The sequence below is a fragment of the Phasianus colchicus genome, chromosome 12 (assembly GCF_987193195.1).
Source record: "Phasianus colchicus chromosome 12, bPhaCol1.hap1.1, whole genome shotgun sequence".
NCBI classification, from domain to species: domain Eukaryota; kingdom Metazoa; phylum Chordata; class Aves; order Galliformes; family Phasianidae; genus Phasianus; species Phasianus colchicus.
In genome coordinates, this window is record NC_143447.1 from 17,658,416 (window position 1) to 17,676,288 (window position 17,873).

The window sequence follows — 17,873 nt, forward strand, 5'->3', positions numbered from 1 at the left end:
CCAATTTACTGCTCATGAACAACAACAGAGCTGTAGTCAGGAGAATGAACTGTTCCTGGATTTTACAATAGCATGGGCACAGGCATACAAACTTCAAGATTTCCTTGAGCAAGTGCCTCTGGAAGGACCCCTGCTGTCTCTAAGCAGAGTTTTCAGCATCCACATCTAATTTGGCAGTTATCTTTTCATTGCCACTGCCAACAAGCGAATGAGCAAGCATCCACTGTGAGAGATTTTGTGTTTCCAATAAGTTGAGGGTGAATACTTCTAGGACAGCTAACAAATTAACACCCACACTACATACGTGCTGAGAACTTTGAAAAGCTCTTGCCACTCGTGGCAGATTTCCTGCAGACTTTCTAGAATTATTCCAAAGCTCAACTCCATTGACTACTCAGAAGCACAAGCAGCAACACTTCATGCTTCAGAAGAAGTCAAGTCCAGGGGTAAAGAGAATGGAATCAGCTGAAATTCCTATCGGCTGATAGTTTGGTATTGAGTTTACAGCAAGGGAGGCAGCCATTTTTTATTATGTAAAACTCAGAGCTAGGTACTGTCTCTAAAAGACTTCAAGTCAAGCTCGTTTGTCTGCTGTAAATTGATACAAATCTCTTGTCATCAGTAACAATTTGACTGCCTCTTACAACAAATACACACTGGGAAATATAATCTTTAGAAAATGATGGTAATAAACTAGAATAACACAAGAAACATGTCAGGTGAGATCATTTATCCGTTCTGGGAACCTCTCTTCCAAAGTAAACTACAGGAGTACAAAAATATGGCAGAACACACCACTCCTGAATAATCATGCAATGCTTCCCAAATGAAAAATTGCAAGGTCAGTTTCAAAATAGCTTTCGTATTGTAATGTCATTAGACAAATACAGGGAAATCACACAGATGAGGGAGAAGTGAGACATAACACGAGAAAAATAAAACCCTCATACCACCTTAAAGTCAAAACAGTTGCCCAGTACAGTCGTCAAGAAGGCCAGCTTAAACCTACCCTAGGTAAAATCCATTTACTCCTGCTGCTTCTTTTGACAATAAAGTGCATACTCACCATATTCATAACTGTGAGGATGAATCTTTGGGCAGCCTCTGCACCATGGTATTGGACCATATCAGCATCTGCCACCACCAAAGTTTCTACCGTGTACTCATTGGTAAGCCGAATGGCGTTTCTTCTCTCCCTCCAGTCACTGGTTGATTTCATCTTCTTTTGCCTCTTCTTTTCTAAAAAAAAAAAAAAAAAAAAAGTTATCAGGGAATTCTATAGCTGGCAAGTCACAGTAAAATGTTTATATTCTTTTCATCAAACAGGCTTAAACAAATTCAGATTTCAATGACATTTAATTAAAAAGTTATTTGCAGATTAAAATAAGCAACTTACACGTTCCACTGCAGGAAAATCTTTTTTCGTGTGTAGATCCATATGAAATCACTAGATTTCATGAAAATATGAAAGAGGATGGGAAAAAAATTCAAAACAAAAGAATTAGCTGCAATTCAAACCAAGAAGTCAGGCACTTGCAAAAATTTCAGAGATTGGAAGTCCTGCTTGTGAAAAAAATAACATTCCACAACAATGTAATTCCACTACAAGCTCTAAAAAAGGAAAAGCCCGCTGAAGAAAACTTCAGGATAGGAGAGTGTAGTGTGGGATGCAACACACTGTAGAATTTGCAGGCTGTTCTAAGCCAAGGAAGTTGTAAAATATTCCTGGAGTCAGTATTTCAATCAGCTTCATTTTAACTTGCTACCAGCGTTACCATAGCAATTTAACAGAACACAGAGTATGACAAAGACAAAGCTCTAATCACTTTTTTTTTTTTTAATAATTAAGTCAGATTGTTTTGGAACGTGTGTTATTGGCCAACTGCAGAAGTCTCTGGATAAAATCCAGAAGTGCAGAAGGTCAGGCTAGATAAGACCATTTCAAGCTTTCTTTGCTCATTTGTTGCTATTGGCATGAGCACCAGCACCAGCAGCTGCAGTCATTGGCCACCTACGTGCAGAGAGCTCACGTGCCTCTTTATTGTGGCACAAATACTAAAAGCAGGGAACCTCTAAATGAGCTGATCCTTATTGGTCTTAAGTTATAAGAATCTGTATGACCCACGCTAAGGTCTGCAAAATAAAGCATTAGGTCATCTACTGCTAACACAAAAATTAAAACACATCAGTTAAGTTAAACCTCCTCTCCTCCAAAACGAGAGATTAATATATTAGTAAGTCATGTTTTAAACTGAAAGGTGAACTGTTTCACAGCTCAAAGGCAGATGTGCAAAGCAGTTGAGACATGAACAAAGGAGAAATCAAGTTTAGATCTGAAATTGTATCAACTCCATCTCAGTCACAAGAAATGTATTCATGTTTTCAATTGTAAAATGAAAGAAAAGCAAATGAAGTCATTAAAACAAATGTATTTTACAGAAAAATACAAAAGCCAAGGCTTCACGGAAATTCTGTCTGCTTATTGCCCAGCCTGCAGTGTACTATGGATAAGATACTGACACTGCTGTTAGCACTAATTTCGTCCAGTGAAAAAGGTAGCAGAACATAGAAGAGGTCCCGAAACACTGTAAAGGTAACAGACAACACAAAAGTGACACAGGATAAAACATTCTGGATGATCAGACAGATACCTCATCTCATTACACGTGCTGCTTGTTTCCCCAAAGCAGTTAGTCTCTTTTTAGTTTTCTGCAGACTTATTTTGAGACCTTCTCTTAGTAAGCAGCACAAAGAGCACTGATCTAAGGTCAGTAATCCCACAGCTTATTTACTAGCTGTTTTACATAATTCTGCTTGAATTTCCCAACCTGGTAGATTCTCTAGCATCCAGATCCACAGTTTCCCAGACCTCCTGGAATTCAAGTTGACCACCTCTACCAGCTGTAGGTGTCCCAAAGCCATGATGAAATGGATGCTGTCTTCTTTTTATCCTATTTTCTGACTTGTCAATAGGCACATTTGCAGACACCCATTTCATCCCTGTTCTCAGTTGCCTATCAGTCATTCCAGCATTGCTCTGTACGTGCTTTTGTGCCCAAGGCATCAGCTGTCAACACTTGGAATATATTTTAAACTGAGACGACGACTATGAAATTTGATTTCAATGTTTTGAAAAAGGGTTTGGAAATGTTCCCCCTGGGTCAGACAAGACAGGCAGGAGCCTCTTGACAAAAAGAAAAAAAAATCCTGAGGTGCTCATAAATAATGAGAGCTAGAATCAAAGATTAAAATTATCAAGTTTCAAGGCTTCTTTTCACAAGGCCTGCAGACAAAACTGCCTCAGAACAGGGAATCTTTATATTTCTAAGTACTCAAGAAAGGCAAAAAAATAAAACAAACTATTAGAAAAAAAGAGAGGTGAGCACACCTTTGACTTGCCAGGTATGAAACAGAGATGACTTAAGCTTCTGTGAAATAGCCCCCCATGCTCTTTTTGGTTGTTGTTGTTTTTCATTCTGTTCCACTCAATTCATGGGCCCATACCTCCCTCCCTCTGCAGAATTGCATCTTTCGCTACAGGATTTTCAAGGTTATCATTTAAATAATGGGGAGGTACAAGGTGGGTTTGGAAATCAGAGAAGCAGAAGATGATTCCAGTAAGAACACTGACTCTCTGGGTCTTGCTGCTGCCGGCCAGAACCTTCTCGGAAACAGCAGAATTCCTTCATCAAATTCTTGCTTTGCTAACTCTCTGTTGTTTTCAGCTGGTATAAATTTCTTCCCTCCAGAGAATCTTGCTCTTATGAGGATCTAGGCCTTCATTCAAGTAAGTCTCAGCCTAACCTTGAATATGTAATGAAAAATGCTTTAATTGAAGACAACAAGTTTAGAGCCCTCACGGTTTCCACTTGAAAAATTTATCTTTGAAAAGAAACCACTTTGTCTGTAAGGAAGCCACTATGCCAGACTGCAATTTGCATTCTGTGGAGAAAAGGTCATGCCATGGTCATTCGCCATACAACTGCCTGGTGCAGTCCCTCCTCCAGAGGCAGATGAGGGAACTGGCAAGGCTTTGCCCATTCCACTCAGCTCCTCTTTGGAGAAAGCAGCTGTACAAAACTCTGAAGTGTGATTTCTGGAAAGCAGCAGCAAAGGGACCTTTGGCAAATTGCTGGGGAGTCTCGGTTCACACAAAGGCTCTGGACTCCATCCCTTTGCATATTTTACTTGAAATTGCGGATTGGCTGCTTTCCACTGGGTGGCAGGGATTAGAACTTGTGTGTGGAAAACTACCACCTCATAGGCTCAGCTAGAAACACAGCCAAAGTGACCTAACATCAAGAATCTGGACTCTTACCCTCATTCTCTCCCTAACAATCTCTAACCACAACCTTACTGAGAACTTAAGCAGGCAAAGTGCAGTGGACTCCAAGAAGCCTACTAAGAGCTCAGGTAGCCATTAATGATACATTACTTAGGAGGTATAGCAAAGCAACACAAACTACTCAAACGCAAGTCCCCTCTTTTTGTTTTCTTCTTTCAAGTTTGCAAATTCTTTATAAGGTAACTTTTCTTTAGTCTTGTCCTTTCTGCATTCACAGAAAGCTATTTTCTGAGTGGTCTCTATTTGCATCTTCCTGCCTCCCACACACGTAAACAATTTTCCAGCATAATCAAGTGCATGGACAAAACACAAAACTACTAATTTCATGGATAAACAATCAGAAACAGAACAAAAAGAGATAAGGTTTACAGCAAAAAGCATTCTGTATCAGAGATATTTGAAGAGGAGCAGATGAGAAACAGTAAAAAAAACCCTCATTAAACACATCTGCAACTCCTACCTGAGATAAGTGAGCTGTACAGAAGTAGCAATAATAATAATAATAAAAATCTCTAGAGCCTCATTTCAGAAACAAACCAGCACAGAGAGCAGTCTCACTCCTGCCCTTTGTGATTTATGGACTATGGGCAGAGAAACGCTCCACGAGTATACAAAATCCCAAACTAAAATAAACATCAACCATTAAAACAAGGATTAAATGCTTGGTGGATTCTTTATTTGAACAAATTGATGTTACAAATTTTGTGGCGCAGATGTTAAGTGTTATTGCGAAGGCATGAGAGGCCATAAAACATGGGCAGCAGGCTGTCAGAGGAGTTTACATTCAGGGGAGCATACATAACCAAACCGTGCACTATTTTAGGAGTCAGGTGTTCCCTGCTTAAGAGCTCAGACAAATTCATGTGAAATAACAGCTGAAACAGCCAATCTACAGCACAGCACATACATGCTGTGCGTGACTAGGCCCAAGTGACATTTTCTTCTAGCTGTCACTTTGACAGTGTATTACACAGACTATCTGGCCAAAAATTCCACAGAATTCAGGACTGTCAGCTGATGGGAGAAGAATGGATCCTCAGCATGAAATGCGTGCAACACCGCACAAGCTCGCTTTTCCTCACAGGCTCCTACCTTTCCATGACTAGTCAACTGCAGAGCAACAAGATCATATCAGCTTCAGTAGTCCAGCAGTCTGAAGTATTCCTCAGTACAGGAAAAGTAAATAAGTGTATATATAGCCCCTATTCTCATGATAAGCACAACAGTGCTATTTTGAAGCCTCAATAAAAAGCTTCTTACATTCAAGTGCTTCTTATGGCAACCCAGCAGATGTACAATTCCAAAGCAACCACCCCAAATGACCTTTCCCAATTACACACCAAAAGCTGTCTGGTTTCTGGCATGTCTCTGCTGTAACTGCAGAGTCCCTTCCTGCTCCTCCTACCTCCCTTCCAACAGTATTTCTCCGACTCCTCTGAAAAAAAAACAATATTCACTCCTAGCCCTTCATGTGTATTTCTCCCTTATCTTCCTTTCTGTAATTTTAACCACCTTGCTATAGTTCTTGGATGCAGTTCAACAAATACTACAAATAAGCAAAATTTCAGTCTCCTCCCAAAAGTCATCTAGTCTGTGTTTACAGGAAAAAGATCAGCATACTGTATATGTATGTTTTGGACACTACTATTAAATCCAGATACTGCACTAATTTAAAATAAATTTTCAAAAATAACAATGACTTGATTTCATTTAAAAATCAAAAAGGTAAGGTGTAAAATGGAAACCAAGAAGGAAGTGAGAGGGGAAATGGGGATTATCAGTAGCGTTTACATCTCAGCCAAGAGTAAAAGCAAAATCTAACGAGAATACAAGCAGGTTTCTTTCTTAGTTTGAATTAAGATCACAGTGTGGGAGGTCGAAAGATGTTTATTATTTATTAAAAACGTACCATTTATTAAAACTATACCAAGAAAAATGTGCTAAAAGTTGGAAAAAACCACACTACTCCTCACGTTTGGGTCTGTCAGCAGTGCTACTTTCAAATGTCTTATTGAACAGCTTCTTGAAAAGACTGACAGCACAGCATCACCCCAAAAGCTGTACAGATCGGTACCCTGATTTATCCAGTTTGAGGATCAAGCTGTTTATGGTTAGAAGCAAGACAAATGTGAAACAGATCAGAGTTCTGAGTCTTCCAGCAGAGCAAAACCTTTGCTGTAGAAGTCAGCCCAACTGAGAATTATGTGCTAGCACAGCCTGAGCTAAAGGAGCAACCAGGATCTTGGGACAGCTTAGGCCTGTGAAATCAGCATGCAAGTCAACTCAAAACTCATAGGCACTCATCCCTCCACTGGCTCCTGTGGGCATTATATCCAAAGCTCTGTGTAGTGGTTACCTTGCAGCTGCAGTTTTCATCCATATAACAATAGAGAGGTTCTTTTCAAAACACTGATCTCCTAAAGAAAAAAAAAAAAAGAAAGAAACCACACTTCAGCTGCAAGGGCCTTGCTTGACACAGTTGTTTCCTTGACAACTTCCTTATGGCATTCACTTCTCAGTGGACACCAGCAAGAACTGAAGAAGGGAACTAAGAACAGACACTAGTGAAGTTGCAGCCACAGCCAGCACACCCCAATCTACTTCCAGCCATGGGAACATGCAGCCTCTTTCACCAGTGCCTGATTACAGCAAAGCATTGTCCCTCTGCACTGGACTCCTATGTATCCACTAAAAACTTGGGATTCAAGGTCTACAGCACCTAACTGGTGTCAGCAGCATATCGGAAGTTCAAGAAACAGAAATGGTTGCTCATTCAAATTACAGCTAACTGTAACGCAGCCTCAGCTGTCCTCTTTATTTTTAAGGCCCGGTGCCACAAAATGATTATACACTCCCAATTTCTTTCTGAATAGAATAGCAGACAAAAGCATGCATCAACAAGTAGAAAAAAAAAAAAACAAAAAAAACCACACTGCATAGTAGAATGATCACTCGCTCCCTAATCCATCTCCCAAAAACATTATTTTTCTTTACATGACCACTTCCATAGCAAATCACAAATTCATGACTATTTGTCTGACACATCAGAGACAGAATTTGAGACAGAAGTCATGAACTCTGTGTTCCATCCAAAACATCAGGGAGATTTTATTACAAGGATTGTTATTGAAGCTAGCCTGTGGCTTAGACACATTAGTTAAAACTTTGTTCTTCTGTAAAACAGTCATCAACACGTTAGGACTCTGTCTTTCATGAAAGGTCAATATAGTGCAGGACTGGCACTAGGACCTCTACCAGCTCACTGGATCAACTTACTAGCAGGTCTTCAGGAACTGCCACCTCCTCAACTACGTACACTCATCTCTTTTTAAAAGCACACCCCTGTAGGCTTTTCAAGCAACTAGAAGAAAGGAATTTCTTGTAAAACAGAGAAAACCTAATTTTACACAAAGCAGGCACATTGAGCATTGTTTAACGGTAAGACTATTAAAGTGGGAATGGAAATACCTGCTCTGTCACTCCCTCTTAGCCTCTGTGGCTCGGTTCCTCCTCCTATATTTGATCTGCTCTGTTACTAGTTGTACTCTGAAGTAGAATTGATTTCCTTTGCTTGTGACAGACACAAAGGTCCCAACTTGCCTGAGGCCATGGGGGAAGATCCTGTAACACAAATATAATTAAGATCCAAATGACAAGGGCTGATATAAGTAAGAGTGAACTCAGAGTCCTTAGTTTTGACCACTTAAACTTAGCAGATCTGAAACCAATCAAAGCACAGTCTTAATCTCCTTTCAGGGCTTTAGAGACTACAAAACACTTGGCTGCAGTTATGCTGTGAAAAATAGCATCACTGGCCTCCAGGTTTATTTTGTTTTAATTAGTCTTTAGCAAACGTGCTTCATTTGTAAAGAATGTTTTCATAACTTTCAACCCTACCAATCCTAAGGTATAGTAGCTCAACTTCAATCACTTCTGCTGAGGGTGAAAGAGTCCAGGTTTACCAAACCAGGAGCTCTGCACTTACAGCCTGGCCCCACTATTGCATCTACACCTTGAGAGAGGTAGCACAGACCTCCTCAGACACCAGTCAATTCATTTCTGGTGATATGCAAAAGCCAGTAAAGAATGCAGTTTATCTCCAATAAACGTGTTGGATCTGTAGGTCAAACTGAAGTGAAAAACAGTGTAATAGTTATTTTTAATCCCTTATATATACACGTGTCAAACTACACAGAGAACAGATCACAGAAAGAAACTGCCAGTTCAAGGATCAACTTGTCAGAGCCAAAGCCTCACAGTACTTCAGCCAGCTCACACTTCGTAGATCTAATCTTTAAATAAAGAAGGTGCTTGAGAGTTAGGAGGTTAGAGGTTGTAGCCCAAACAATCTTTAATTTTTAATGCTTTCAGTCTTGGATACTCAGTTTGGGACACATATTAGCTGATGATTCAGAATTACAAACTACCTCAAAGGAAGCTTAGAACTTCTGAATGGAGGCAAAACCTTCCACAAGGTGTTCCCATCTTGGCCATACAAATATGTAGGTGCCCAAACATAGTTGTTTTCACATGTAAGATCCCAAGAGATCTGCTGAAGGTCACAAGTCAAAAAACAGCAGGAAGCAGAGCCAGCAGAGTTCCAATTCCCAACTCTTGGCTCCAAGCCTGAGCTATGATTTATGACAATATGGAAAAAACAAAGACAGCTAAAAGGTAAGCAATGCATCTTAGTCTGCCTGGAGCCACCTGTCTGCCTTCCTAGCCAAAATGACCACTGGAATAGCCATAAACATCCTGAGAGAAGGATGGTGTACATCAGACACTCAAGCTCATTAGCATCTGCCAGTTTAGATATCAAGCTCCAGTGGAAACTAGCATCAATTTTTATCAGGAACCAAGTGAAGGAGCAGTACATTCTACTTCAGCAGCTGCTCTGGAAAAGGAAGAAACCCATTAACTACACGTATTTGTACATCTTTTTTGCACCTTGACAGTAGAGGAAGAAAAACCTGGAGCCCCTCCTGCTCCATATTATCCATGCTGTCCTTGTGCTGAGGGTTTCATCCAGAACAAATCAACAATAAAATTTCCCTTGCCACATGTGATGGAAAAGGACAGTTCTGAATAGTAGACTGCTCCAAAAGGCTGCTGTTTGTCAGCCATAAGGAAACAATCACACACTTGCTGGGAAAGAAAGAGACTCCCTGTTTGGAAGACCAGGGACATGGAGAAACAAAAGGATTTACCCACACAAAACATACTCCCATAGTAATGTCCTGGAAGATCTAATTACTGATACAAGGAATACATCAATACTTGCAAACACTTAATCACATTACATCTTCTGCATTGTTGAAATCCTTGCTTTAATTCTTCAACAGATGCTTCCTAATATGGACTAATACAGGTTGCATTACATCTCTCTATTTTTAGTACACATGTTTTTTGGCCATAACAACTGCTGTTTGAGGCCAAGTCAAACCTGCAGAGAAAACACATCTAAGAGACAATGATTAAAGATAGGGAAACTCAACATAACAGTAACATATGTTTAGGATTTATACCTATTCGGGGAAACCATTCCCCGCATTCAATACCTAGCACTCAAATTATTACCAGCTTTGATCAACTGTTAAAACAGTTTGCAAAATAACTAGATAGCGAAGCAATGCATTGTTATTTTCTGAATTAAAATGTTGATCTTCCTGTGTTTATTTTCCTCTATTAACTTCTCTCCAGGCAGCACACTTGCATTAAACAAAAACTGGTTCATTCAAGATGACGAAAGGGGGTTTAAAGCAAGCTCACATTCAAGAGTAATTTACGAGGTCTACACCATAAACATGAAATAAGAACCTACCCTCCAAAGACAAGCTGCTCTCACTCATACTTATGGGCTGTATTTTATATCAAATCCTTTCTACGTAAAGGGACTTTAATGCATCATTGGAGACTTCTGGAAGAGTTACAACAGAACTTACTTTTCCCAAAGAAACAAAATTTTACAACACAGTTAGAAGAGATTCCTAGGCTTTTGTATCATGGTTTTACTCCATCTTCAACATAGATATTTTCCCCTCAGTAAAAAAAACAAAACAAAACACGCAGCAAAAACCCCCAAAACTGTGAGGAATTAAAAAACACAACACAACTTTTACTTAGACTTTAACAGTATAGGAAATATGTAAAATATACAACCAGATCAGATGAGGTTGTCAGGGAGTTTGTGGAGTCTCCCTCCTTGGAGATCTTCAAGGATCACCAGCACATGGTCCTGGGCAATCTGCTTGAGGTGGTCCTGCTTGAGCACCAGGGCTGGATCAGATGGACCCAGAAGTCCTTGACAATCCAAATCATTCTACAGTTCTGAGATCTCACAGGGCAATGAAAAAAGCCCTGCCTCAGGTATTTTCCAACACCACTCTAAGCTGTAGGGTGTTAATACAGGAGATTGTATAGTCCCCCACCTGTCCCTCCTGCTCTGCTCATTTCTTCCCAGTCAACAACTTTTGCTAAAGCATTAGGTTAAGGGGAAGGACAGACAGTGTTAGAAAACAACTTAGCCCTGCAGCTACATATTGAGCCTGGGAATAAGTTCAAGCTTATGCACAGACTTGCAGGCCTAACCTGAGGGCACTGCAAAAGTTACGTACAATGCATTGAAACAGAGGCCTCTTTCTCTTTACTTGGCTCACATATTGAACAATTCTTATTTATACGTATTAAAGCCTAAAGTAAGAACTCCCTGCAACTCCACTCTCTTTCCAGAAAAACCACTTGCATAAGACCTTTGACAAAAGAGTTGTCAAGCTCATTTTTAAAATCAGAACAGCATGTGATAACAGATTTGTACCCCAAATTCAGCCCAGATTCTTTGGTTATCATCTCTAGAAGTGTTTCACTTCAATGGTGCAAAGCTATTTCCCATGTTTCTAATGACACCATGCTTCAGAGCTAATGAAACCCAACCTTCCCTTCCTTCCCCCTCACAGCATATGCACCTGGAAGTCTTCTAATGGGTTTTCTGTTTGCCTCACAGGGGCTCATGTTCATGCCTGTGCAGAAACATGCACTGCGACTTGAACTCTTCCTCCTGCTGTATGACAGGTGATAAAAATACTACAGATACACATATCGTATGACTAACACTAGCACCTGGCCTATGATCGCTGGATCCATCCTTTGCTGCTCGAGCACTTCAGAATTTAGACAAAGGAACCAACAGACTGGGGATTTTTTAACCCATTAATAGCCACTTTCAGATTCAGATCTCAAAGATCCAGTCATGCATGACCTTCAGTGCCTTTTCACTTCTGACAACAGGCAGATTAATCCTCCTATACAGATTATACCAGGAGAAATTTAGCTCTTGTAAAACTCTCCCATAGCTCTAAAAAATTCTAGTGCTGTAGGACATATTATGCCACTTAAAATAAAGGAGTTGTTTCAGAGATTTTAACAACCATTTATCAAACCAGACTGCTTGCATTACCTAGCCCCAAGGGACTGTTTAGTTCAGCTTTCCTCTCCCATCACTTGGGAATATGAAGAAAATACCACAAGCAGAATGCTCTTGGAAAGCTGTGCTCACTCACAGTGCTGACACACAGCACTTCCTGATTAAGCTCATTTTGCTTTCCTCAACTACTTCCCTCCCCTCACTCCTACAAATACTCATACAAGTTACTGTATCACCAGGCTTTTGGTTAGTTTTTCTTCCCCCCTCCCCCCCCCCAATCACTTAAGTTAGATATCACAGGACGCCACCCTGCCAATACATTTTGCCACTGAGTGCCACTAGCTCTGTTTAAATTTCCACACATTTAATAACTCAATAAAAAACAGCATGTGATACTTTGTATTTTGGTTGAATCCCAAACAACTCCACATCATGCTACACACAGATGAGTTACAAAATCTCAAGAAAAAAAAGCCTTTAAAAGGTGATTCTTATCTGTTCTAGAAATTCAAGAAAAACAGGTAAGGAATGGAAAATGCTCAAGCATGGCAGCTTTGTGGCTTTGAAAACACCTTTTTCCAGGAAAAACTCTGGAAGCGAGCCCCAAGATCACCATCACCACACAATTTCATTACAAATAGACCTTTTGTGTGTCAGAGAGGATTAACTTTTCTTTAGTTTCTAAACTCCTGTGCACAAAAGTTAATCCAAACCAGACAGGAGTCAATTAGGTCGTTAATGTGCTAAGCCTATTAACAGCCATGACTTACATTTCTTCCCCGCAACAATGAAAAACATTCAAGAGTCTGCCTTTAAGTGGCAAAGCCCATGAGCAATTTCATTATTTTATGACACAGCTACTTGAAGCAGTGGCTGTTTGCACAAGCAAGTAGTACTCCCCATTGCGCAGCAGCTGAGTGCTTTGTTCCCCTCTTAGCCTAACCAGCCTGCAGTTAAAGCAAAGAACCAGCACCCAAGGGAGCCAAGTTCTGTTTGTAGCTCTTTTGCAAACTCCTATGCAATGTGGGGCCAGTGTGTGTGTGTGTATGTCTCTCCTCACCTAAAGCCATCCTGGTCTCACACAAGAGTCAGCAAAGCACATGCTATCGCCAGCTCCAGTTAAATACAAAAGCCAAACTTTATTAAGCTCATGGTTGCCTATTCCACTCAGTTCTTTCACACTTTTCTGTTACTTCTGCCAACAAAAAAAGAGTTTCCTGTTCTTTCCACTGCCATTTTCCTGTTTGTGTAACCACAGAGATTGTTTTTGACCAATCTTATTCCATACTCACAGATCTTACACCTGTACAGATTTTACCTGTCACTTCTTCCTATTTTGTCCTTTTAATAGCCCAGTAGAAGATAACAGATACCTTAACATGCTGCCTTTATTTAGTACATAGCCCATCCAGCAGAAGACAGAAGCTCAAATACTGATGAGGTAATGGAACAGAAGAGGAATAAAAAGAAAAGAATACAAAGAAATGACTTTGTAGAGTTCATTAAGAATGCTCTCTGTATAAAACACACTTAGATGGTGGTGAAAAGGGTGTAAGAAGTTTTTACTCTGCATTTTTTCCTGTTTTAACTACTAAGCACGAGAACACAACAGGATTTTTAACAATTCACACGCACACACTAAGTGCCCTCTGCAGCCTTAACTGGAAGAAGGTGAAAGAGAGGAAGAAAACTAGAATAACCATTAACAAAGAAACAAAAATTAAGAAGCCTGCCCAGCTGACTCTGAGGTATTCTGTCATGGACAGCGTGTTCTTCTAGACAGAAGTAGAAATGATGGCACACTAGAAGCTGAAAAAGAAAGTGTAAGAGGAACTGTTTGACTCTTTTCCCCTTCAGATATCTTTTTGTCCTGTTAAGTGGATTCCTGGATATAATCTTCACAAAAAAAGCCTTCTGATTAAGTGACATGGAAGTACTTGAAATGACATTTTCATTCTGAAATGCAAGAATCATCATTCTGTCCACACCTACATCTTTGCACTGTCACAACTCCAGTGAAAAGCTGAGATGAAAAAGCACCCCTCACAACCGACTTCAGTTTCAAGATTTAAGTCTTTGCTAAAAACGCAGTCAATTCCTTCCTGAGCAACACCCACATCACACAGTTAAAGCAGAAGTTACAGTTTATCTCCTCAACAATCGAAGGTTACAGCATGTATCCTAATTACATTTGTGATGCGGCTCCTTCTGCCTGATGTAGCAGAGGTATTCATTCGCACATGCCAGTTTTCACTACTTCCACTGGTCACTTGAATAACTTGAATTACAAAATAGAGACATACATTGAAAAACAACAGTTACAACTGTATATTCATGGCCGTTCTCTTGAGCTACTTCTATCTCACCTGCTACAACCTTGCAGTGCTCATCAGGAATGTGTGACTTCAAAGAATGGCTTGATTTCGTCGATCGTCTACGTCTGATGAAGTGTTCTTTTCCGCTAAATGAGGTCTCTGATGTATTCACTGGTTGTATTAACATGTGCTCTGATCCAATTTGAATATAGCCAACCTGTCCACAACAGAAGGAAATGAAAAAAGAATATCAGACAGTTTGTTATCCTAACCATTTTTATCAACCCAGTCTTACCCCAGATTGTTTCCCTGCAACCGTTATTTACAACGTGAGGAAAAGTGAATATTGATCATCTTCAATCTACATAATACACAATGAGGAACTTCACCTGCTTTTCACATTTATCTTTTATTATATAATAATATTCAAAAACATCATTATGCAAAGCACTGTGTCCAAAAAAAAAAAAAAAAAAAAACACCACACAAGAATTCTTGTCAACACCTGTTCTTCCACTTCTCTCTCCCTTCAACTAGAACACTACTCCAGCTGGAAGCATGAAGATGTACGCCTGCGTTCAGTTCACATGAGAACAAATAAACCCTACTAACATAAATGCTTTCACAACCACTTTTCTAATTGGCAGCTAAAATTACATTATTATCAAGTGGCATTTATTACCTAAGCAGAGAGATGAGATTGCCCAAAAACAGTAGACTGGCTATGTGCATCATTCTTGCAGAGCCACTCACATTTTTTAGTATGAAGACCAAATACCTTTTACTAATTGCAAGAGGCCACACAGAGAGCAGCCTATTGTACCTTCCCAGTGATCATCTTTTCAACTCTATACTCACAGGGAAGGCAAAGTCCCTGACTAAGTAAGACACCACAGGTCAGAGCATTAGAACTCTGCCTTTCTTGCTCCAAGTTCATACTGTATACCTGGCAAGAATATCTTTGGAAGGCAGTTTCTGCCCCAGAACAGCCTTCCTCTGCTTGCAACCAATAGTTTTTAAGGTTTGTATGCTTTCCCTCTTCCTTTTCCAAAATAAAATGAGAAGAGTGAAGGCAAAGATATCACCTAACAAAGCTTCCAGGTTTAATAATCAACACTGTCATAGCACATTAGAGGAAGTGAATATGTACAGTGAAGGTTTTTAAACTTGCTTCTCATTGTACTAATCCAGTGTTTATTTGTATAGCAACTGAATGCCCTGAAACACAGCTCTTTGTAACGCAGTCCCTTGGAAGTAATCTGTAGGTCTGATCCAACTTCTGCTAGTAACCAAAGGCATCATATGTCCTGCTGAGAGGCATCAGATTGTGCCTTCGTTACACTTGGTAAGTAATGGAACTTACAAGACTGTAACCTACAGGGCCCCTGTATAACATCCATCTTAAACATACAGAGAAAGATTAGACTCCCCCATCCCATCTCTGAGTTCCATGCCAGCCAGGAAACAACCTAAATAATAGCTCTGCACATACGTGCAAATAGCATATATTCAGCAGTTGACTGTACTAATATGATTTATAATACACGTTACATACATACTGTAAATCGTACATTTCCACACCTTCCTGCCAAATTCAGTCCTCACGCACACCCAGGAAATCCCTTTGGCCCAGTATTTCCAGGAAGAGAAATTTCTCCAAGAGAAATGAGAGCTCTCGTCTTCTGACAACACAAACTGAACAGCATTAGTGAGAGAGGAGGATCTCTCAGAAAGGGTCACTACTTTTGAAAAAGCAGCTGAAGAATCAGTCTTTCTCTCTGCCATGGTTGCCCAGGGCACACCTCTGCACCTAGACTCTGTCCAAATTGCTTCAAAGACAACAAAACTCCGATATCTTGTTCTTCCAGTCTCCTTTACAATGTTTTCCACTACTTCCTCTCCTTGTTTCAATCTTCCAGTCGGGAGGTAGCCCCAACCCCCTTATTTAATATAGGTTTTAATTATTTAGAAGAAGGGCTGTATATCTGGTGCCATAGTACTAAAAGACACACCAGAGCTCCTGAAACACTGCCAACCATTTTTGTTGCTGCCAAAAATATGTAAGAAGAAGTCAGTTTCATCACCACCCAACATTATCCCAACTTTCTGGCATCAAGAGTGAAAATAATTTAAACCACTGGAAAAGACTTATGTTTCACATTTGCTTTGGGATTGTGAAACCTATGGAGGGAGAAAGACATGTGTCTTCACCCTGGAATAGGTTAAGAAGCAATCTCAAGTTGAATCAGACAAGCCAACTAGAGTTTCAGGCAGGAAAGAACTGCAGGATTGAGCCTGTAAAGTGTTCCTAGGGAGTTAGAGTTTTCCTTCAACTTGCCAGTTGCGTTCTGAAGAGTTCAGACCTGTTGGGCCATATTTGAATCCTCCGGTCATTACTTTGCTTTTTCCATAAGAAATCCATTCCTCTTATTGCCTCCCTTATATCTTCCAACTACCACATACCACTGTGCTAATCACAGCATGAGATAGCAGACATCAGCACTGGACAACTACTCTGAGTTGTTCCTCCCTACGTGATATTCACGGGCTACAAAAAGCTAGATTTTGAAGATAAGGAAGTAAAACATCACCATCAGTGCTATTTTCCCTTGTCTCTGGAAATCATTCTAATTAAATAAAATGCTATGCATCTGTTAAGCCACATTTACCTGGGAAGATGCATATGAAAAGCTGGCAAATTCCCTCTGACTTTTCTCTCATGCTGAAAGCACACATGAACAGGACCAGCCACTCACATTGCTTAGTGGCCCAGAAAGCAAGTGGCTGTTGCCCAGCCTAGCCACCCCCAAAGCACCTGTTATACAGGAGTCATCGGGATAACAAAGATTGAGACAAGCTTAGAAGTTCACTGTCATCTGTATTACTGATCTAACTTGGATTTTACAGTTACCATTACAAGACCATCTAGCTGACACTCATTCAGCTTAGCTAACAGGAAAAGATGGAATAATTTAAACCTCAAAAAGGCAGGCAATCAAACTGGCAAGTCAAAATAATAAGACTCAGAGCCCACTACAGCCCCAGTGCACACAGTGCTCAGAGGCTACATCTTCCAAATTATCCTTAATTTAAAATTTATCTCAATATTGCTCACTATCTTTGGAGAACTCCATTCTCCAAACCACCCAAATATTCTTACAAACACTTCCTGCCTTCTCACTTACCTATGGTTTTATATACATGTTGGCCACTTGAGCAAGAATCTCTAATCCACACTCACATCACCCCGAGTTCAGCTGTCTTCTACACATTACCATCCTTGCCAGTGGACTTGCAAGCTAAATGACAGAAGTGTCCTCACACCGCATCACTGAAACCAGAACAGTACCAAAGGGACTGCATATTTATCACATTGTCCTGCTTCAGTGTTCTGCCTCTGTCCCCTGGTAGCGCTGGTGGAGCTGCAATAGCTTGAGGGCTAGCTCAGCACAGGAATCCAATGTCTTCAGTGTTCTCTGTGCGTGGCTCTGGACCATCCCACACATTAACAGGCTCCAGCAGTTACGCTGTTTTTCCAGCCCTTTTTATTTTCACAACATCTTTGAACAAGATCTGTGAAACGCTGAATCTTTAACAGATTTTCCTTTTTTCTCCCAAGCATTCATTAGTTACAAACATATGAATGTGCATAAAAGAACAGTTTTAATCATCTGACAAATTCCATCCCCTTCTCAATTTCTCAGCTGTTAAACTGCTAATCTTAGTTTAACCATTTCCTCAAAGTTAACAGGAAGTAAATATCTAAAATGAAGAATAAAAACCAACACAAATC

The 17,873-nt window shown here is 40.1% G+C and overlaps 1 protein-coding gene across 10 annotated transcripts in view; it reads right to left on the minus strand.

The window, feature by feature from the left end:
- The window catches only part of ADAMTS17 (ADAM metallopeptidase with thrombospondin type 1 motif 17), a 176,864-nt gene that overhangs the window by 150,452 nt on the left and 8,539 nt on the right, over positions 1 to 17,873 (minus strand). For 8 of the 10 annotated variants that reach the window (XM_090149089.1, XM_090149086.1, XM_090149085.1 and 5 more), the window contains 2 exons: positions 14,132 to 14,297; positions 1,067 to 1,239 (listed from right to left, as the gene is read on the minus strand). In XM_090149089.1, coding sequence (XP_090005215.1) covers positions 1,067 to 1,239; positions 14,132 to 14,267 — 309 coding nt within the window. In that variant the 5' untranslated portion in view covers positions 14,268 to 14,297. Of the gene's footprint in view, positions 1 to 1,066; positions 1,240 to 6,701; positions 6,763 to 7,813; positions 7,930 to 14,131; positions 14,298 to 17,873 lie in introns of those variants that run through there. The other 2 variants (XM_090149091.1, XM_090149090.1) reach the window with 2 other exon arrangements.